Genomic DNA, 15208 nt, shown 5'->3' with positions numbered 1-15208 from the left:
AACAAAAGTCAAAGATGCTACACAGACAGACTTCATATGAGACAACCTGCGTGACAACCCTGCACGCTACTACGAACGAGGGCTAGGCTGCCACCCAGGAAGACCCAGACAAGCTATAAAGTAATGAGCCAACAGGAACCTTAAGAAATTCAACAACTAAAAAAACAAAGCCTTGCACCTGGGCAGGAATAACCCCTGGCTACACTGCAGGCTGGAGTTACGCCAGAACGGACCTGGGCTCTTGGAAGACAGCAAACTGAATGTAAGCCAGCGGGTGCCCTGGCAGCAGAGGCAGCCAGCTGCACCTGGACTGTGCACAGGAGCACAGCCAGCAGATTGAGGGATCTCGCTCCTCAGCACTCCATTAGATCACCTCTAGAGCACCGCATTCAGTTTTGGGCTCAAGCCAGTTGTCAGAAAAGTTGATCTGGTTCTGCAGACCGCTATCAGGATGGTTGAGGAGTTGGAGAGCTTGCTCTGTGGGAAGAGGCTGAGGGAATGGGGCTTATTCAGCCTGGCAAAGACAAGGCTTCAATGATACTCAGGAGCAGCCTTCCAATACTTACAAAAAGGTTATCAAGCACATGGAGCCAGGCTCTTCACAGTGGTGCACTGTGGAAGAGAGACAACAGACATAGCCTGAAACAAGATGGGTTCCGACTGTATGCAAGGCAAAACAATTTTACCACCGGGACTGTCAAACCACGGAGCAGGCTGCCCAGACAGGTTGTGCTGTCTCCAACCTCGGAGATTTGAGACTAGTCTAGGCAAAGCCCTGAGCAACCTGTTCTGACCTCACGTTGACCATGCTTTTAGCAGGAGGTTTGACTACAGGACTTCCCGAGGTCCTTTCTGACCTGCATCATCCTGAGATGCCTTAAAAACCCCAAAACAAACACCACTTACTTTGAGCCTACCTTAAGAGTACACCTTTGTTATCTGAGCAGCAGCAAATTACCTAAGCACCTACTTAGCATATTAGTCTCCCTCTGGCAGACACCCGTTGAAGACAGGAATTTCCTAGAGCAATTCAGAGAAGGAGTCTAAACTGCATATTTTGCATTGTTTTCTGGAAGCCTCTCTTTGCCTCTCCACTGAGATGAAACAACCAAGGAGATTAGGTTTCCCTGCATACTCTCCTTTTTCAAAAAGGGAGATTGCATTAAGACTTGTTTCTAAGGTTACCTTGTGAATAAAGAGTCAGCACTTCTGCAGTGGTATGTGCTCCCAAATAGGTACTAAATTCATTCCAGAGATAAGAAACTGCCCTCCTAATGTAATTCTGAGGGTTATTATACATTGATCTTGAAGTTCACACCGTAACAAGCTTTCCCAAGAACAAAAACCAAATTGTATTTGTCAAAGATAAATCCCAAAGAACACAAATAAAAAGTAGTATAATTCTAGTTTCCAAACAAGGTCTAGTGATCAAATTATTTCTCAGGAAGTCTATCGACTCCTTTTCTGTTTCAACTTCTGATTCAGGTGGTCATTTCAGTGAATTCTGCTCTGTCAGGTAACAGGACACAAGCATGGGTCTACACATTTATCAGATGCATTATCTGTTTACACAGGCACATTTAGACAGACAAGATCCTGACTCAGAACAGCTTGCAGTGTGAGTTTTGTATTCTTTTTCCCTTTCGCAGCAATAGCAATTTAAATCTCTAATTTAAATTTGTCCATGGAACTTTAAGTTTTGCTGAGCTGATGGTCACTACTGGTGTCTTCTGAAATGCATGGCTTTTTATCCAGCATGTAAAGATGTCCTGACTGTTAGATTAATTTCCTTCTAGATGTGAAATATGGATTCTTTGTTCAGGTTTCCATATCCCTTCCTTTTTCACATTTCTACTCAGCTGTTCCTAGACGAATGCATCACCCTCATGTTTCTCTCTAAACCAGGTACAGGTTCCTCAGTTTTGTTTCTTTTACCTCACTATGTTGACACCTGAGCAGATACACCAATTTTCTTTCAGTGAAGACTGGTGGTTCCTTTTCTAAGTTACACTTTTAAATTGGTAAACTAGCAAAGCTTCTCTTATAGGAGGAGTAACCATTTTGCTACATCATAATAAAAAATTCAGAAAGAATGCAGAAAATAAATTGTACATTATTAACTGTCATAGTTCTCACTGAAAAGCAACAAATCAGGCCATTGGGAATGGAACCTGTTAGCGCCGATGATCAAGATCATATTGTCTTAGACACAAAAGATTAAAATCTTTACACAATGAAAAGAAGCTTTCTAAGCCCAGAGCTGAATGAGGTGTGGAATTAGAGCCTTTGGTTCCGAGTATGGAGAATACTCAATAGTAACTCTAAATAGATGCAACAAAGCAAAATTTGTTAAGGATGGCCCAGGGATGACAACCTGGGCAACCACCACAACTTCCACCACCGACATTTCCAGTTTTCACGACAGCTTGCACTTTTTGTAACTGTTCTGAAACTACTTCTTGCTATCAAGCTTGTGGCTGATATAAACACACCTTTTAGTTTTCTTAAGCATTCATAAAATTTACAAGGAATACTGCTTTCTGCACATGTACAATTAACAGAAGAGGCCTCTACATGATGACATCACTGATACACTAGCATGTCAAATGAAACTGAACTAATGAGCTACTGAAACAAGTTATAATTTCAAATTATAAGCACTGCTGAAACTGAAGCTAAAAAAAAAAATAATTGTTCCATGACCAGTAACTAATGAAAATTGGTTTCCTGTAGACTTGTGTCCTTGTTGCTTTAGCCCTTCTTCCTTCTCTCCCTTTTGACACCATTATCAGCCAGGAGACAGAAATGCTGCGGTTAATCTGGGGCTATGTACTTAGCTGCCCAGCAAGCTGCTGTGAAATTAAACATATCATGTGTTGCGCTAGCCTTTTCCCTCAGTGAGGGCACTAATTTAAGTCTTTTTCAGTGCTAACAGTGTATCAGTTTTCATGGAACCTTTAACAGCCAAATGGGAAGTGCTTTCAAATCTGATCAACCTTGGCCAAGAAGTTAAACAAATACAGGGAGCACTGCCTAAGACAGTCCACTGATGCTCTAAGGAAACAAGTTTTATTTTCTTAGGATGCCAGCTATAAAGCCCAATTGGTATTTCCCCTGAAAACATAAATGTAGTAGCAAAGATGACAAGTATCTAATTTTCATTCTCATCAAGTAATTCAGATATTTAGAAAGCTTTTCAGAAGGTCTAGGTGTCTGAAGTCATATTCTGAACTGGCTGTAAAACATGTCTATTCAGCCTAAAACACACAGAACTATTCTGAACAACAGGAAGTTTATCAACCACTCAGAGAAGTCCAACATTTTAACCTTTTTAGTAAAAAATGAAAATACAGACACAGTCTTTCAATTTTTCATCTCAAGTTTTACAAGGAAGTAGCAAACAGGCATGCATATTTAGTTTTGCCACTACCATGCGCTGACACTTACCTTTCTAAACACAGGAGCGGCAGCAAAATTGGGGATGAGCGTAACAAAATTGTCACAGCTGTTGACTAAGCAATGCACATGCAAGCCTTAAAAACTCTGTTGAAAATCTTGAATCTGTTTTTAAATTCTACCTTCAGCGAAATGCCTCACAATTTTTCAATGATTAATAAACCTTTAGAACAGAAGGGGAAAAAACCCCACCTGTTTTTGTGGCAGATGTAACAAAACAGTCTTACAGAATTTACAAAAAGCAAACTGACTTGCTGCATGGCACACCTTAGGAGAAAGGGAAAAAGCTATGCCTATTGTGGCAGAGAGAAAGAAAGGTCACTATTATCCCATTCTCTGATGTGTCCAGTTTCCCTTTTATAGCTGTCTACTTGGCAGATGCACAAAGCAAGTGTGATGAAGCAGCAGAACAGACTTACTGTAAACTAAAAGCATCAGACGCAAGTTACTTGTCTTAAAAAAAATAAAAATCTACTGAAGGCCACATTAGCTTTCTTGTGCAACCTGTTCTCTAGCACATTTACACTTTAAGCAGTACAGAAAACTATTGCACATAAACTCAGATCAGTAGAAAATAAAACAATATGGTAGGAAAACCTCCAGCTAATTATTTTTGACAGCTGAAGAACATGACTAAACAAAAAATTCTCTTAAATAAAGAAGAGAGCAAGAAGCTACATTCTGAAAGCCAAAGCACACTGAAGCTATACAGCTCACGTAGCTGAAGGGCACTGAGGGGGGATCACAAGGGCTAAGTTTAGCCTTGTAAGGCTAATTGGCCCAGGTATCCTCTGCAGTCAACAGAGGGACTGGGACACCAGAGGGTGACCGAGAACAAGAGCCTTGCATAGTTGCTACGAATTAATCTGTTACACTGCTCTGATTAAATGTTATGATTGATTTTAGCTTAATTGCTTGTAGTTATATTAAATTTGTACCTTAAGTGAAGCTAGTGGATGTTCTGGACCAAGTAAACTCCAATGAAAGGAAGCCAAATCTTCATCAGGTAGAATATGATTACCTAGAACATAATGTGAAACTTTATTTAGGTACACCATAAAATGTTACACACTGTTTCTACACACAGCAAAACAAATCTGCAATCAGTCCTTAAATCCCAATCAACAGGATTAACAGAGATACTAAACTTGCAGATATCTTTTTGTTACTCCAGAAAAACCTAATTAGCATGCTGCCACTGCAGCAAAATACACCATGCTCGGTTTGAGGAGCACTCTTCCATGAAACCCAGCTTACTCACAGAAGCAACAGAGCCAGTCACAGCACACGGTGTCAACCTCAACCTGGCATGTCCTGTTAGGGGATCCTCAACAGGATTTAGTAATGCAGGTGCAGCAGTGTAAGAACACACTCTGCTGTTCCCTGACACAAGCTGGTAAGCCTTTCCCACATCCCAACACGTGCCGTTACTGATCCACATCGGAGCTGCCTCTGGAATCTGCACTCTGCTCCATCATGCAGTGTTGGTCAAGCAGGCAAATTTATCTAACCTTCAGGAACACTGACAGTTCCAGTAACACTTAGTAGGTTCCCAGTTCCTAAGTTTCTTTTACTGACCTGACCAGGTCAGACAGGAGCCAGGGCTGGCAGCATCAAAGTAATTGGGAAATTATGTAGTTGTTTCAATGAATAGAGAGAGGGACTATATTTACCAAGCTGTTCATACCAAATGGGAGGCCACTTAAATTATTTTTTTTTTCCCAAAGCACATTATGCTCAGAAAAAACACCTTAAAAGTTCTTACTAGGAAATATTTCAAACATTTGAATTAATCAACTAATCAACCACTGACAGAATTCAGTGGCTGTGGATCCAAATTTTATGAAAAGCTAAACAATGTATTACGACACTTCTAACAGAAAACTTACAAGATATTTTCAATATCTGGTTTTATAGAGCAGCAGTTTAGCAGTGAATGCACAATTCTTACTGCTGTCAATACATTTACAGTTTTGTTTTTTTTTTAACAATTTCACAGTTTGGACAACATCTTGAACTCCCATCTACTCATAAAGAATACGACAAGATTCTTTGAATATGACAATTGTTTACTTTCTTAATACTTTGCTTGTAAAATAATTCAGTTTGCTTTTAATATTCTAACATGTGAAAACCAAGGAAGCTGCCCATCACCTGGTGACTAGCAGATGTCCCCTTAGAGAGGGAAATCTTTTGTGTCCAATCAATACTTCACCTACTGCTGAGATCTCCAGCAAGGAAACATTGTAATTTTTATTCATTAGGAGCTAAACTAAACTCACATCCGAAGGATTCAACAACTTTGTATATAACAACCACATTCTTACTAATCTAATCAAGGTAGGATTAGACAGCCTTTATAATGCAAGTCTGAAAAAAAATCAATTACAACCAGAACACTGCACAGTTTTGTGATAACTAACAATAACTCCTGCAGATGCTAAGACCACCTTTTAAAATAGTCAAGAGCTTCTCTCCCTTCCACCAAAACCTCAATCTTGTTTGGTTTCCATCTGTCATTTCAGTTAATTCCATCCCCTTGACCATACATTTAAGACAGTCTGACTATTTGGTCAATTCTCACCACATACTGAAGGGCAGCAGTCTTCTGTGGTCCCGATAAGAAGGTATGCCTGTACTTACCTTACATAGTTCTAAAATTTTACTGAGAAACAGGATGAGGCTATGTAACTAAAACACATGTTACAAAGTACTGTCACAGTGGGAGAGAGATCAACATTACATAAGCAACCTCTGTTTCTTGACCTGGCTGAACAACCTCAACATATATTGATTTTTCCCATTTTAATGGCTTATTATAGTGTATGCCTTCGGTTTTTTAAAAGCAATTAGATACTAATTGAAGCGACTGCCCTTTCTGAAGAGTTCACTGAATTACAGCCCTATACCCCACACTGTGTTTGTTTTTCTACTGCTGAAGCTTGGGTTTGTTTCCTTGTTTTGTTTTTTAAATAATTCTGAAGTATTAGTCAAAATTTACAGAAGAACCCCAATCAACTCCCTGTTTACATCAACAGCAACTAGGACAGAACTTTTTAAGAGCACACCCTCAGAGGACATTATCTTGGCCACATTTTAACTATCCATGACAAGGATACTCCTTACATCATAAAGCTAGAACTAGAAAATCCTTCTGCATGAAAAGCTGTAAGAAGGAAAAAGCTGTAAAACAAGCCAACCAACTACAGTGTATACAAAACCTTCTCAGAAAGTAATATTGAAAAATTTGACTAGTTGGAATAGTCAGAAAAATATTTTGCTGTAATACTTCAATAGAGACTTTTCACTTCCAAATAATTTGCCATTGAGAACATTTTTTTAATTGACCAGTTAGGTGTCGTTCCTTAGACCCCTCCAACTGCTGCATGTTTGGCTGAATCATTCAAGAATTTTTTTCTTTATTCACTGTCCCCAAATCAACCCTTGAAGTTAATGACAAGAAAGTGTCTGAACACAAAGCAGGTTTGAGTTTTCCTATACAGGGACACAGATTTCCAGACCTAAAGCTGAAACCAGCAACTTAACTGCAATTATTTCAGAATACTTTATTCCTAAACAAAGTACTAGCATTAGGAGTTCCACTGATGTACCCAGAACAGAAAAGCAACCTAACAGATTTCATATGCCTTCCCATGTAATCAAGGGCTCACTTACTCCTTCTCATTGTGATTTTCTTTATTCTACTTCTCAGGTTCGTAAGAGACTCAAAGAGGCCACAGGACTAAGGGTGGAATAACCTGTGAAGCCAGACAAGCCCTCAGGTATTAAATAAAAATATAAAAATCTAGATCTGAATGAGCTACCCTGCTTTAAACGTACGCCACGCTACACACCATTATGTGCCTATACATGCATTTAGTATTTTATTTAAAAAATTCCCAAAGTTACTATATTCCTAAGGTTGCAAAAGTTAAAAATTGTTGCTAGTACTTTCAGTCAAATGGTATTTGTTGTAAGCTTATATAATCTCTGCTAATATAAAAAAATCCCAAACACCAACAAATACTAATTAAAGGAAGACCTCCAAAGTATCTTCTAACCCTGATTTCCATAAGCTTTACTCTATTCTGTTTACTCATACTGAATATACACACACAAAAGAAATGCATAAAAATACACAAAACTAAACTTGTAGCTGAACTGGGTTTTTTAACCTTTGTACCAATTTGGGGGGGGAAAAAAACCTACAAAATATATCTCTAGTAATCATGTGAAATGACCTCCGGTTTCCTTCTAAAAGCAGGCTGAAAATTGTCACGTAAGATACCAAGAGAAATCTATTCAAGAGCTTCTTGCATAAAATTGCAAAAACTTCAGAAAATTTATCAGAATTTACCTACCATTTAATATAACCAATGCCTCAGCTGGCCACACAGCTATAATTCAGTGACAAGTTAAAACAATGTCATTCACATGTACTTCACATTAATTCTATAAAGCATATCTGCAACTGTGAAACTGCTTTTCAAGCAGTAATTCTTACTCACTGAACTGGCATGCAACAACTTATTTATAGACTCTTCTGAAACAAAGCCTAGCAATAGTCGTCTGTCATGCAATTTACACAGAGTTTTTGTTATAAACTGCAGCTTAGCCAGTCATCTGCCATTCCTCCATACAGCTATGAGGCAGGTAATGATTCCACATATGAAAAAACATACACTAAGTAAAAGCAACTTGAACTAGTTAAATACTTGTGGCTTTCTACTGTAAGATGCATTGGTTCCTCCTTCTTAACATGGAAGGTACCTGCCTGGACTAGAAACAATTTAGTATTAAAGACAACTAAAACATTACTATGCCAAAGCAGTAATACACAGCCCCTTTCATTCACAGCTTTCAAATTTTACGTTTTATTCTTCTATCATGTACCTGCACCAAAGCACAAAGTCAGTGAAAAAATAAAAAGAAAATCCAGTTTTCTTGATTTGTTTGCTCAGTACAAGATCAGGAACATGGCTGCTCCGTGTTTATTTACCCAAAAAGAAGTTAGAATGTTGTTCTAAACTGATGTTATTCATTGGAGTCAACTTTGTTAGTAATTAATTCATTCTTCCATCTGAGAGAGCATGACAGCTACTCTTTACCAGTGCTGTCGAAACACTGTGTGCTAAAATTGTCCCATTTAAGCAGGGATGTGAAACCGAGGTCCTTCCTGCCTATGCTACTTAAAGATACTATACCACTTAGAATTAGAAGCAGGAGTGCCAAGAAAGTATCCAGACAAAACTAATGGAATGGTAAGATGCTGTTCACCAGTCTTTTCAAATGTGCGGAGTTTCACTCAATTATCTAATCTAATGTATTTCTGGTGCAGCTGATGTGCTGCCATTATTTGTCCAATATTCATTTCTGAGGGAAAAAAAGCCCCTGCAATGCAAACATCTTGACTCCGCAGATGTTATTTTTAGTTAAGACTACAATACAGAACACAAGTATGCTTTCCCAGTATATTATTAAAATTAGACCTTGTATACTATAGAAGACCAAAACTAGCAGAACCACAACTGCCCCAACCCCCCCCACCACCCACTGAGAATGTTTTGGCTAGTCAGAGCTTTGCAGAGTTCTCTCTACTCCTGTTTCTAGACAGCCGCAATTTGCATTGCTCGCAGGTCCCTACAAATTCAGCATGTCTGGCCTCATAAAAACGCATCCAGCCCACCTCAAGTATAATAGGAATATCTGCAACAAAGGGATGTCTTTCCCTAGGTGCTTTGTCAAATTATACACATATATTTCAAAACAGTTAACAGAAACTGAAATCACGTCTGACTAGCAGCATCAAGTTCTTTTATTACTTCACTTACCTAAAAGAGCAGCAAAAATAGGAAAGCGATTTGGATTCAGGTCCAGTTGCTTGGCAACTTCATGCATTAGGTATTGGCTTGTTGTGAGACTTTTCCCATTACGGCTCAGTTTTAGGGCATGGGCACTGAAATAGTAAGGGATGTTGCACAATGCATAATCGGAGTCATATGCAACCAAACCATGGAAACCTTTTTCTCTGCAGAAAGCAATTACTTCTTGATGATGATCCTCAATGCTCTGTGCAACCTATGGTGGAAGACAGAGTAATTAGCTACAGTGTTAAATTGCAGTACTGATTTATCACATGTATTACAATATACTGGGTCTTTCTGAAACTATATACGTGCATTTGAAACTCTTGCAGTATATTTAAAGTAATTTCAAAAATTCAATGACACAGCACATACGGACAGAATGTAAGGAGCGCTCAGAAACACAATACAAAGTTCCGAAAGCCTGCACACTGAAGTGGCATTATGTATTACTGAACTCTATCTGAAGTAACTGTTTATTAACAGAAACATTCAAACTCTAAACATATTAGTATACTAGTGTCTGTATTAACTCATGGGAAAAATCTGAAGGCTGTAGATATTCAAGAAGTTCACCAAGCCAAGATGCACCCTTAAAAAGGAATCACATGGTCCCTTGTAAAGTTGTGCAGCCCTGTTTTAAAAGAAACAAAACATAACCCTAGATGAACGGGGGTAACTTTCTTCATCTTTCAGATGTCTACCTTACTGTGTTAAGCCAATTTTTTTCCTCTTTCTACCTTCAGCCTATTCATTTATGCACAGCTGTCTCTGACGGTGCACACTCCTTCCAGTTTACAGCCCAAACTTCACCTCTCAACTCACGCTGCCTAGCAAAGCACGTTATTTTAGACCATGGCAATCAGATGACTAGAACAGGCATGTTGTGCAGGGTAGACATGGGACAATTCCTAACACTGGAAATATAAAAGCAACTCTTTCTCATCAAGAAGGTTATACTAAAACAAAAAACCCAAGATGGCAGGTTACTGCCTACAGTCCTGCATTTCTACACACTGTCAGGAACCGTTACAACTACAGTCTGCATACAAGCACACAAAAATAAAATGAGCCGAGTGCTTTTGATGCCTAATGCTTTTACCATCTACACACATAATAAAGATCCAGAAAACTCCCTAGAGGTTGGGTGTTGGTATACCCTACCATCACCAAGTATTCAATTTTAACAACGCAGATAGCAAGCTATCCCAAAATAGACTAGTACAAAACCATTAGCTTCAGTCTCCACAATACGCATGAGTAACTACAGCGCCAGTGCTAGTGATGCTATTTCCTCTGCAGCCAAAACCTCGAGAACATGAGCGAGGGTCGTACACCTCTACAGCCCTCTCCAACGTCCTGCAGTCATCTATCTCTCAGCAAAGAGCTTTTGTTCAACAGAATGTTTGCAGTGACCCTTCCTTTTCTACTCATGCATTACTCCAATTAGTCTTCTGGTGAGTAAGAATTTGCTTTTCCTATGTAGCTTCAAGTTCCCTTTCTAGCAAAATCCTGAGCAGCTGAACAGTCAGCACCTCAGTCTCTATTACTACGATCAATACCGGCTCACAAAACTCTCTCTACTCCTGATGCTACCACCTTATAGTCTTTAGAAAATGTTACATCTTTGGAAATGTGTTTGATGGACTGTATCAGAGTGGTTTTTAAATCTACTTTTGTTTGTGAGAAAAAAAAAGGTGTATTGATTTTTCTAATAATTGTATTATCACATAGCATAACATGTGCCTGCTGTACAGAGAATTGAAAGATACCATAAATATCTTTGGAAAAATTTAAAGATACTAGATTTATACAGTTACTAACTCGAGGGCAATTTAGGCTTGACCATCCCTCCCCAGTCTTCACATGTTTTAAATCAGGAAAATCCCCCAGTTCGTTTTTTTTTTTTTAATTTTATTAAGGGTACAGAGATTTAAATTATGTACATGTATCTAAAATCAACATCTTCGCATACATGACAACCACCGGCCATCTGTAAAAAACAAAGTAAGAATTCTTTTTGCAGCACTAGATGTGACATGGCTATGCAGATAATAAGAGGAAACTTGTGCAGTCAGCTCTGATCTCCTATAAACTGTTTCCTCTGCTGCCTCCAGCCTCCAGTTCCCTCCCTTCCCATTTTACAGAGCTATCTGACACAGCAAGCTACGAGCATGAAACTGCAGTATGTTTAGGTTATAGTAGAATCCACATTCAAATAATTGAACAGTCACAGGAAAAAAACCTGTATTTACCAAGGTACAGTTAACCTGCAAGATAAAACTCTTAACAAGATGAGAGTCAGAGAATTAAGTTTGCAGCTTTCAGAAAAGGAGGGAGTCTGAAGATGCAACTATACCCAGGCAACATGCACACTTCAAAATCAACCCAGAGAGCACGCAGGGATAACCGCAGCCAGGAGTTTGGAATAATTTTCAAGTCTAAATCTTGTGTAAACATTAATGGTGCTGGATCAGAAAGAGAGAATCCTGTCCGAGTAAACAGGCACATGCATGTTTAAGATACTGAGAACAAAACAGTCTCACCAAAGTATTAAAGATGTTAAGTTAATCCACTGCTTAAATATTTATGCAAAGCAGGTTTGCTAATGTTTAAAAGTTTCTTTTAAGAATTATTCCCCCCTCCCCCAAACAGAAAAATACCAGGTCACAATTAAGCTAAAAACCCGTAGGATATTTGTTACAACTTGGAGGAACCTGTTATTTTTACATCCTGCTGAAACCATCTGCAAGTGATTTATAATTGTTCTGGATAGAAGACATTACTCTTTTTCTCCCCCCTAATTACCAAAATAGATTAAATTCATAGCGAGTCCCTAACTCTGCACAGCTCTTCTACTCAAGACTCAAATGTTTCCTGAAAATATGAAAATCAGCTTCATATTTGAAGTTCATAAGTATTCTCAATCCAAACTTCTCAAAACAAAGTGAGAAAACACTAGCATTTGGCAAGTGTCTTATGTGTATGTTAATTAAAAAAAATCACCCATACATGCAAATAAAAATCACACCTTTCAAGATGCATTTGCTCATTGCCCAGCAGGAGGGTTGCTAGAAAGTGAGCATGGGGGAGAACATGAATAAAACTGGAGTAAGGTATAAAGATAAATGTAATAAAGTAGATTTAGAAAGATTTTAAATTGTATAATAGAAGAAGAAAAGCAGAAAAGAAATGTAATTTAAGTTCTGCAGTATCTTTGATGTGTATTATGCATGTTACCACTATAACCATTAAATATACTTTCTCACCTGAAAATGAAACAATTTAAAAGTTATCCACAGTTTCTCAACAGCTGTATAAATGAAGCATCAAATCAGAATTGCTGATACCCTTCCCATCCCCAAGACAGCTGACCAGTTCAGACAGCCACTGCAGTTCAGACACACACGGTGGTCGCTCAGTGATATGAACGTTCCTAACAGCAACAAACTCTCCCCCACAAACAGATCAGTATTTTGTTAACAAGTACTTGCCAGCTCCCAGTGCTAACCTAAGGCAGACAGATACCCACCCCTCAAATCTTCCCCATCAAAATTGTGGGGCTTTTTCATTTCTTTTTTTTTTTTTTTGATAGAAAAGGCACTCGGTATGACATGTCCTCTCGCTCCTAAAACTGTTTCCAGAGATTAAGAATAAGGCCTATTAGCGAGAAACCGTAAAGGAGCTAATGCTGCAGCTAAGCTTGAAAGTAAACAAAGTGCTACAGGTGACACTGTTGTCAAATGTGGCAACTTTATTTGGATGTCATGTACTTAACAGGAATGAACCAGGTCTGAGACAATGCATTTAAAGACTAACAGCTAGTTCAACATACCACAGAACTACTACAAATACCAAATTCCTAGCAATATCAAAACAGCTGTCTTCCTGTTGTGTACTGTGCATTTCAATATTCCATTAAACAAAGTATCCAGTTTAACACACTAAAAGAAAAAAATATTCTTATTGTACCCCATTCATTGCTTTCACTAATGATCTCTAAGTCTCAATAAAAAATTAAGGAAGATTTATAATGCACCCGTAACCAGATCAAGATAAATATCTTCACTGCACGGTCCCTAAAACTTTGCTTAAAGAATTTAAGCAGTATTAAGAAGTATTACCTAGGTACAAAACCCACCCAAACAACAAAAAAGTTCAAATGAGGATGGTTTTGCTACCCCTCAAATTCCCACTGCCATTCATATCCAAAACACGTACATGACTTTCCTTCCACACTGGCCAGAAAAACCCATTTCTACAGTAGACGCGGCTATAACGTCTTCACTTCAACCAGGCACCAAGCCCCAGACGTCACGCTCAGCAGAGCTCGACGCACCCTGCAAGAACAGCTTTGCCTCCGCTTCCAGTTCGTTCCACACACGCTTCGCCCAGCCCGGTGGCCCCAGCGTGCCAATGGCCACTGCGGGTGGGTCTGCCACCGCCCGCTGCCTGCCCGGGGAGGCTTCAGGCCAGCCTGTCGCACAGGGAGCTGCAGGGAACGCGATCCTCCCAGGATGGGTCCGGCCGAGTGAGCGGGGCCGGGCTAAGAGGGAGCAACAGCTACTCGCGTCCCGTCGGCAGAACTAGGAGAAACTTCACCTAAAGTCACCTTTTGGGTGAGCGCCTTCCAAGAGTCATCTTTACCCGGGACTGCAACCCGGCCAGAATTTTTCTAATCGGTACAAAAGCCAGATAATGTTAAGCTGCTCCTAATGATCACGCGTGCAACCCTAAAGGTTGCATAATACTTTTCTACACACTAAAGTAATTTATGATAATAAGGGCTCCAAGCATGCACTTCACTCCCGCTGCTCTTCCCTCCCTAGCGGGAAAGCGAGCGAGCAACTCTGAAAATTGCAGCTTCATCCCGGGGCTTGTTTTTCTAGTGTCTTGTGTTTCAATATACGCAGCCGCTCGGCTTAACAGAAACCACCACAAATCACGAACGCTGTACAGAGAGATGCGACGTTCATATTCTGCAACCTCTGAAATCGTGGCCTGGGTGTTGGCCCGAGATCACCACGGACCCCAGCTCCTTGCCTGCAGCGTTGCCAATGTTACCAGAAAGCAGAGATTCCCCCTTAAAATCGGAACTTTAAATGAAGAACTGTCGGATCGGTGCTCCTGACCCCATAGACTGGAAGCGTTTGCCATTACGGAGTAAGGAACGGATTATTCTACACTTGATCAAAAGCTCGTTAATACATCTGGGCAATGCCGACCAAACCCCTCACCTTCTCAAACACGAAACTCGAACCTCTGCGTTTTGGAGCAAGCCATTTCACCTTCTGCGCAAGTTTATACGCCTCGCCTCAGCAGGGAACTTGTTGCAGATCTGCCGTGCGCGATAACTGATTTTTTTTTTTCTTTCGTCTTAATAATTAATTAGATTACGATGCTTTCGGCCAGCCGCTCTCACCTGCGGCAGCCAAGTCGCAGCCCCATCGCCCTGCCGAGCGGAGGGGCGGGGGGGGGCCTGGGCAAGAAGGGACATTTTGAGTCGACGGAGCGGCAGCCCCGAAAGAACATGGAGGCAAAAACCTCCCTGCTGCTGGGCCTGGCTTCGCAGCCAGGGGAATCCGGGAGGCCCCGGGCGCTGCCGGCCGCCCCGCACAGGCCGGCCGGCCACGCCGTATAAATAGCAAAATCCCCCGGGGATTGAGGCCGCCGAAACTTGGGCCGCCCCCGCGGGCCTCGACGACATTTTGAGGCGCTGAGGGGAGAGGCAGGGCGCCCCCCCCCCCCCCCGCCGGGCTGGGCACTGGCAAGGCCCCGGGCAGCCCCCGCTGCCATCTTAGCGCGGCGGCGCCGGCGGAGGGGAGCGGCGGGGGCGCAAGAGAGCGGCGGGGAGGGGGCGCCGGTGGCCCGGGGGGCCTTGGCCCGGG

The 15208-nt window shown here is 40.7% G+C and overlaps 1 protein-coding gene across 5 annotated transcripts in view; it reads right to left on the bottom strand.

Annotated features, from left to right (window-relative positions):
* Window positions 1-15208, bottom strand: part of FAM120A (family with sequence similarity 120A) — a 55935-nt gene that overhangs the window by 39823 nt on the left and 904 nt on the right. For all 5 annotated transcript variants that reach the window (XM_040591803.1, XM_040591802.1, XM_040591806.1 and 2 more), the window contains exons 2-3: window positions 9288-9534; window positions 4395-4477 (exon numbers count right to left, since the gene is read on the bottom strand). In XM_040591803.1, coding sequence (XP_040447737.1) covers window positions 4395-4477; window positions 9288-9534 — 330 coding nt within the window. The remainder of the gene's footprint in view (window positions 1-4394; window positions 4478-9287; window positions 9535-15208) is intronic.

Source organism: Falco naumanni, chromosome 4, assembly GCF_017639655.2.
Source record: "Falco naumanni isolate bFalNau1 chromosome 4, bFalNau1.pat, whole genome shotgun sequence".
Lineage (NCBI taxonomy): Eukaryota > Metazoa > Chordata > Aves > Falconiformes > Falconidae > Falco > Falco naumanni.
This window is presented reverse-complemented; position numbering and strand designations above follow the sequence as displayed.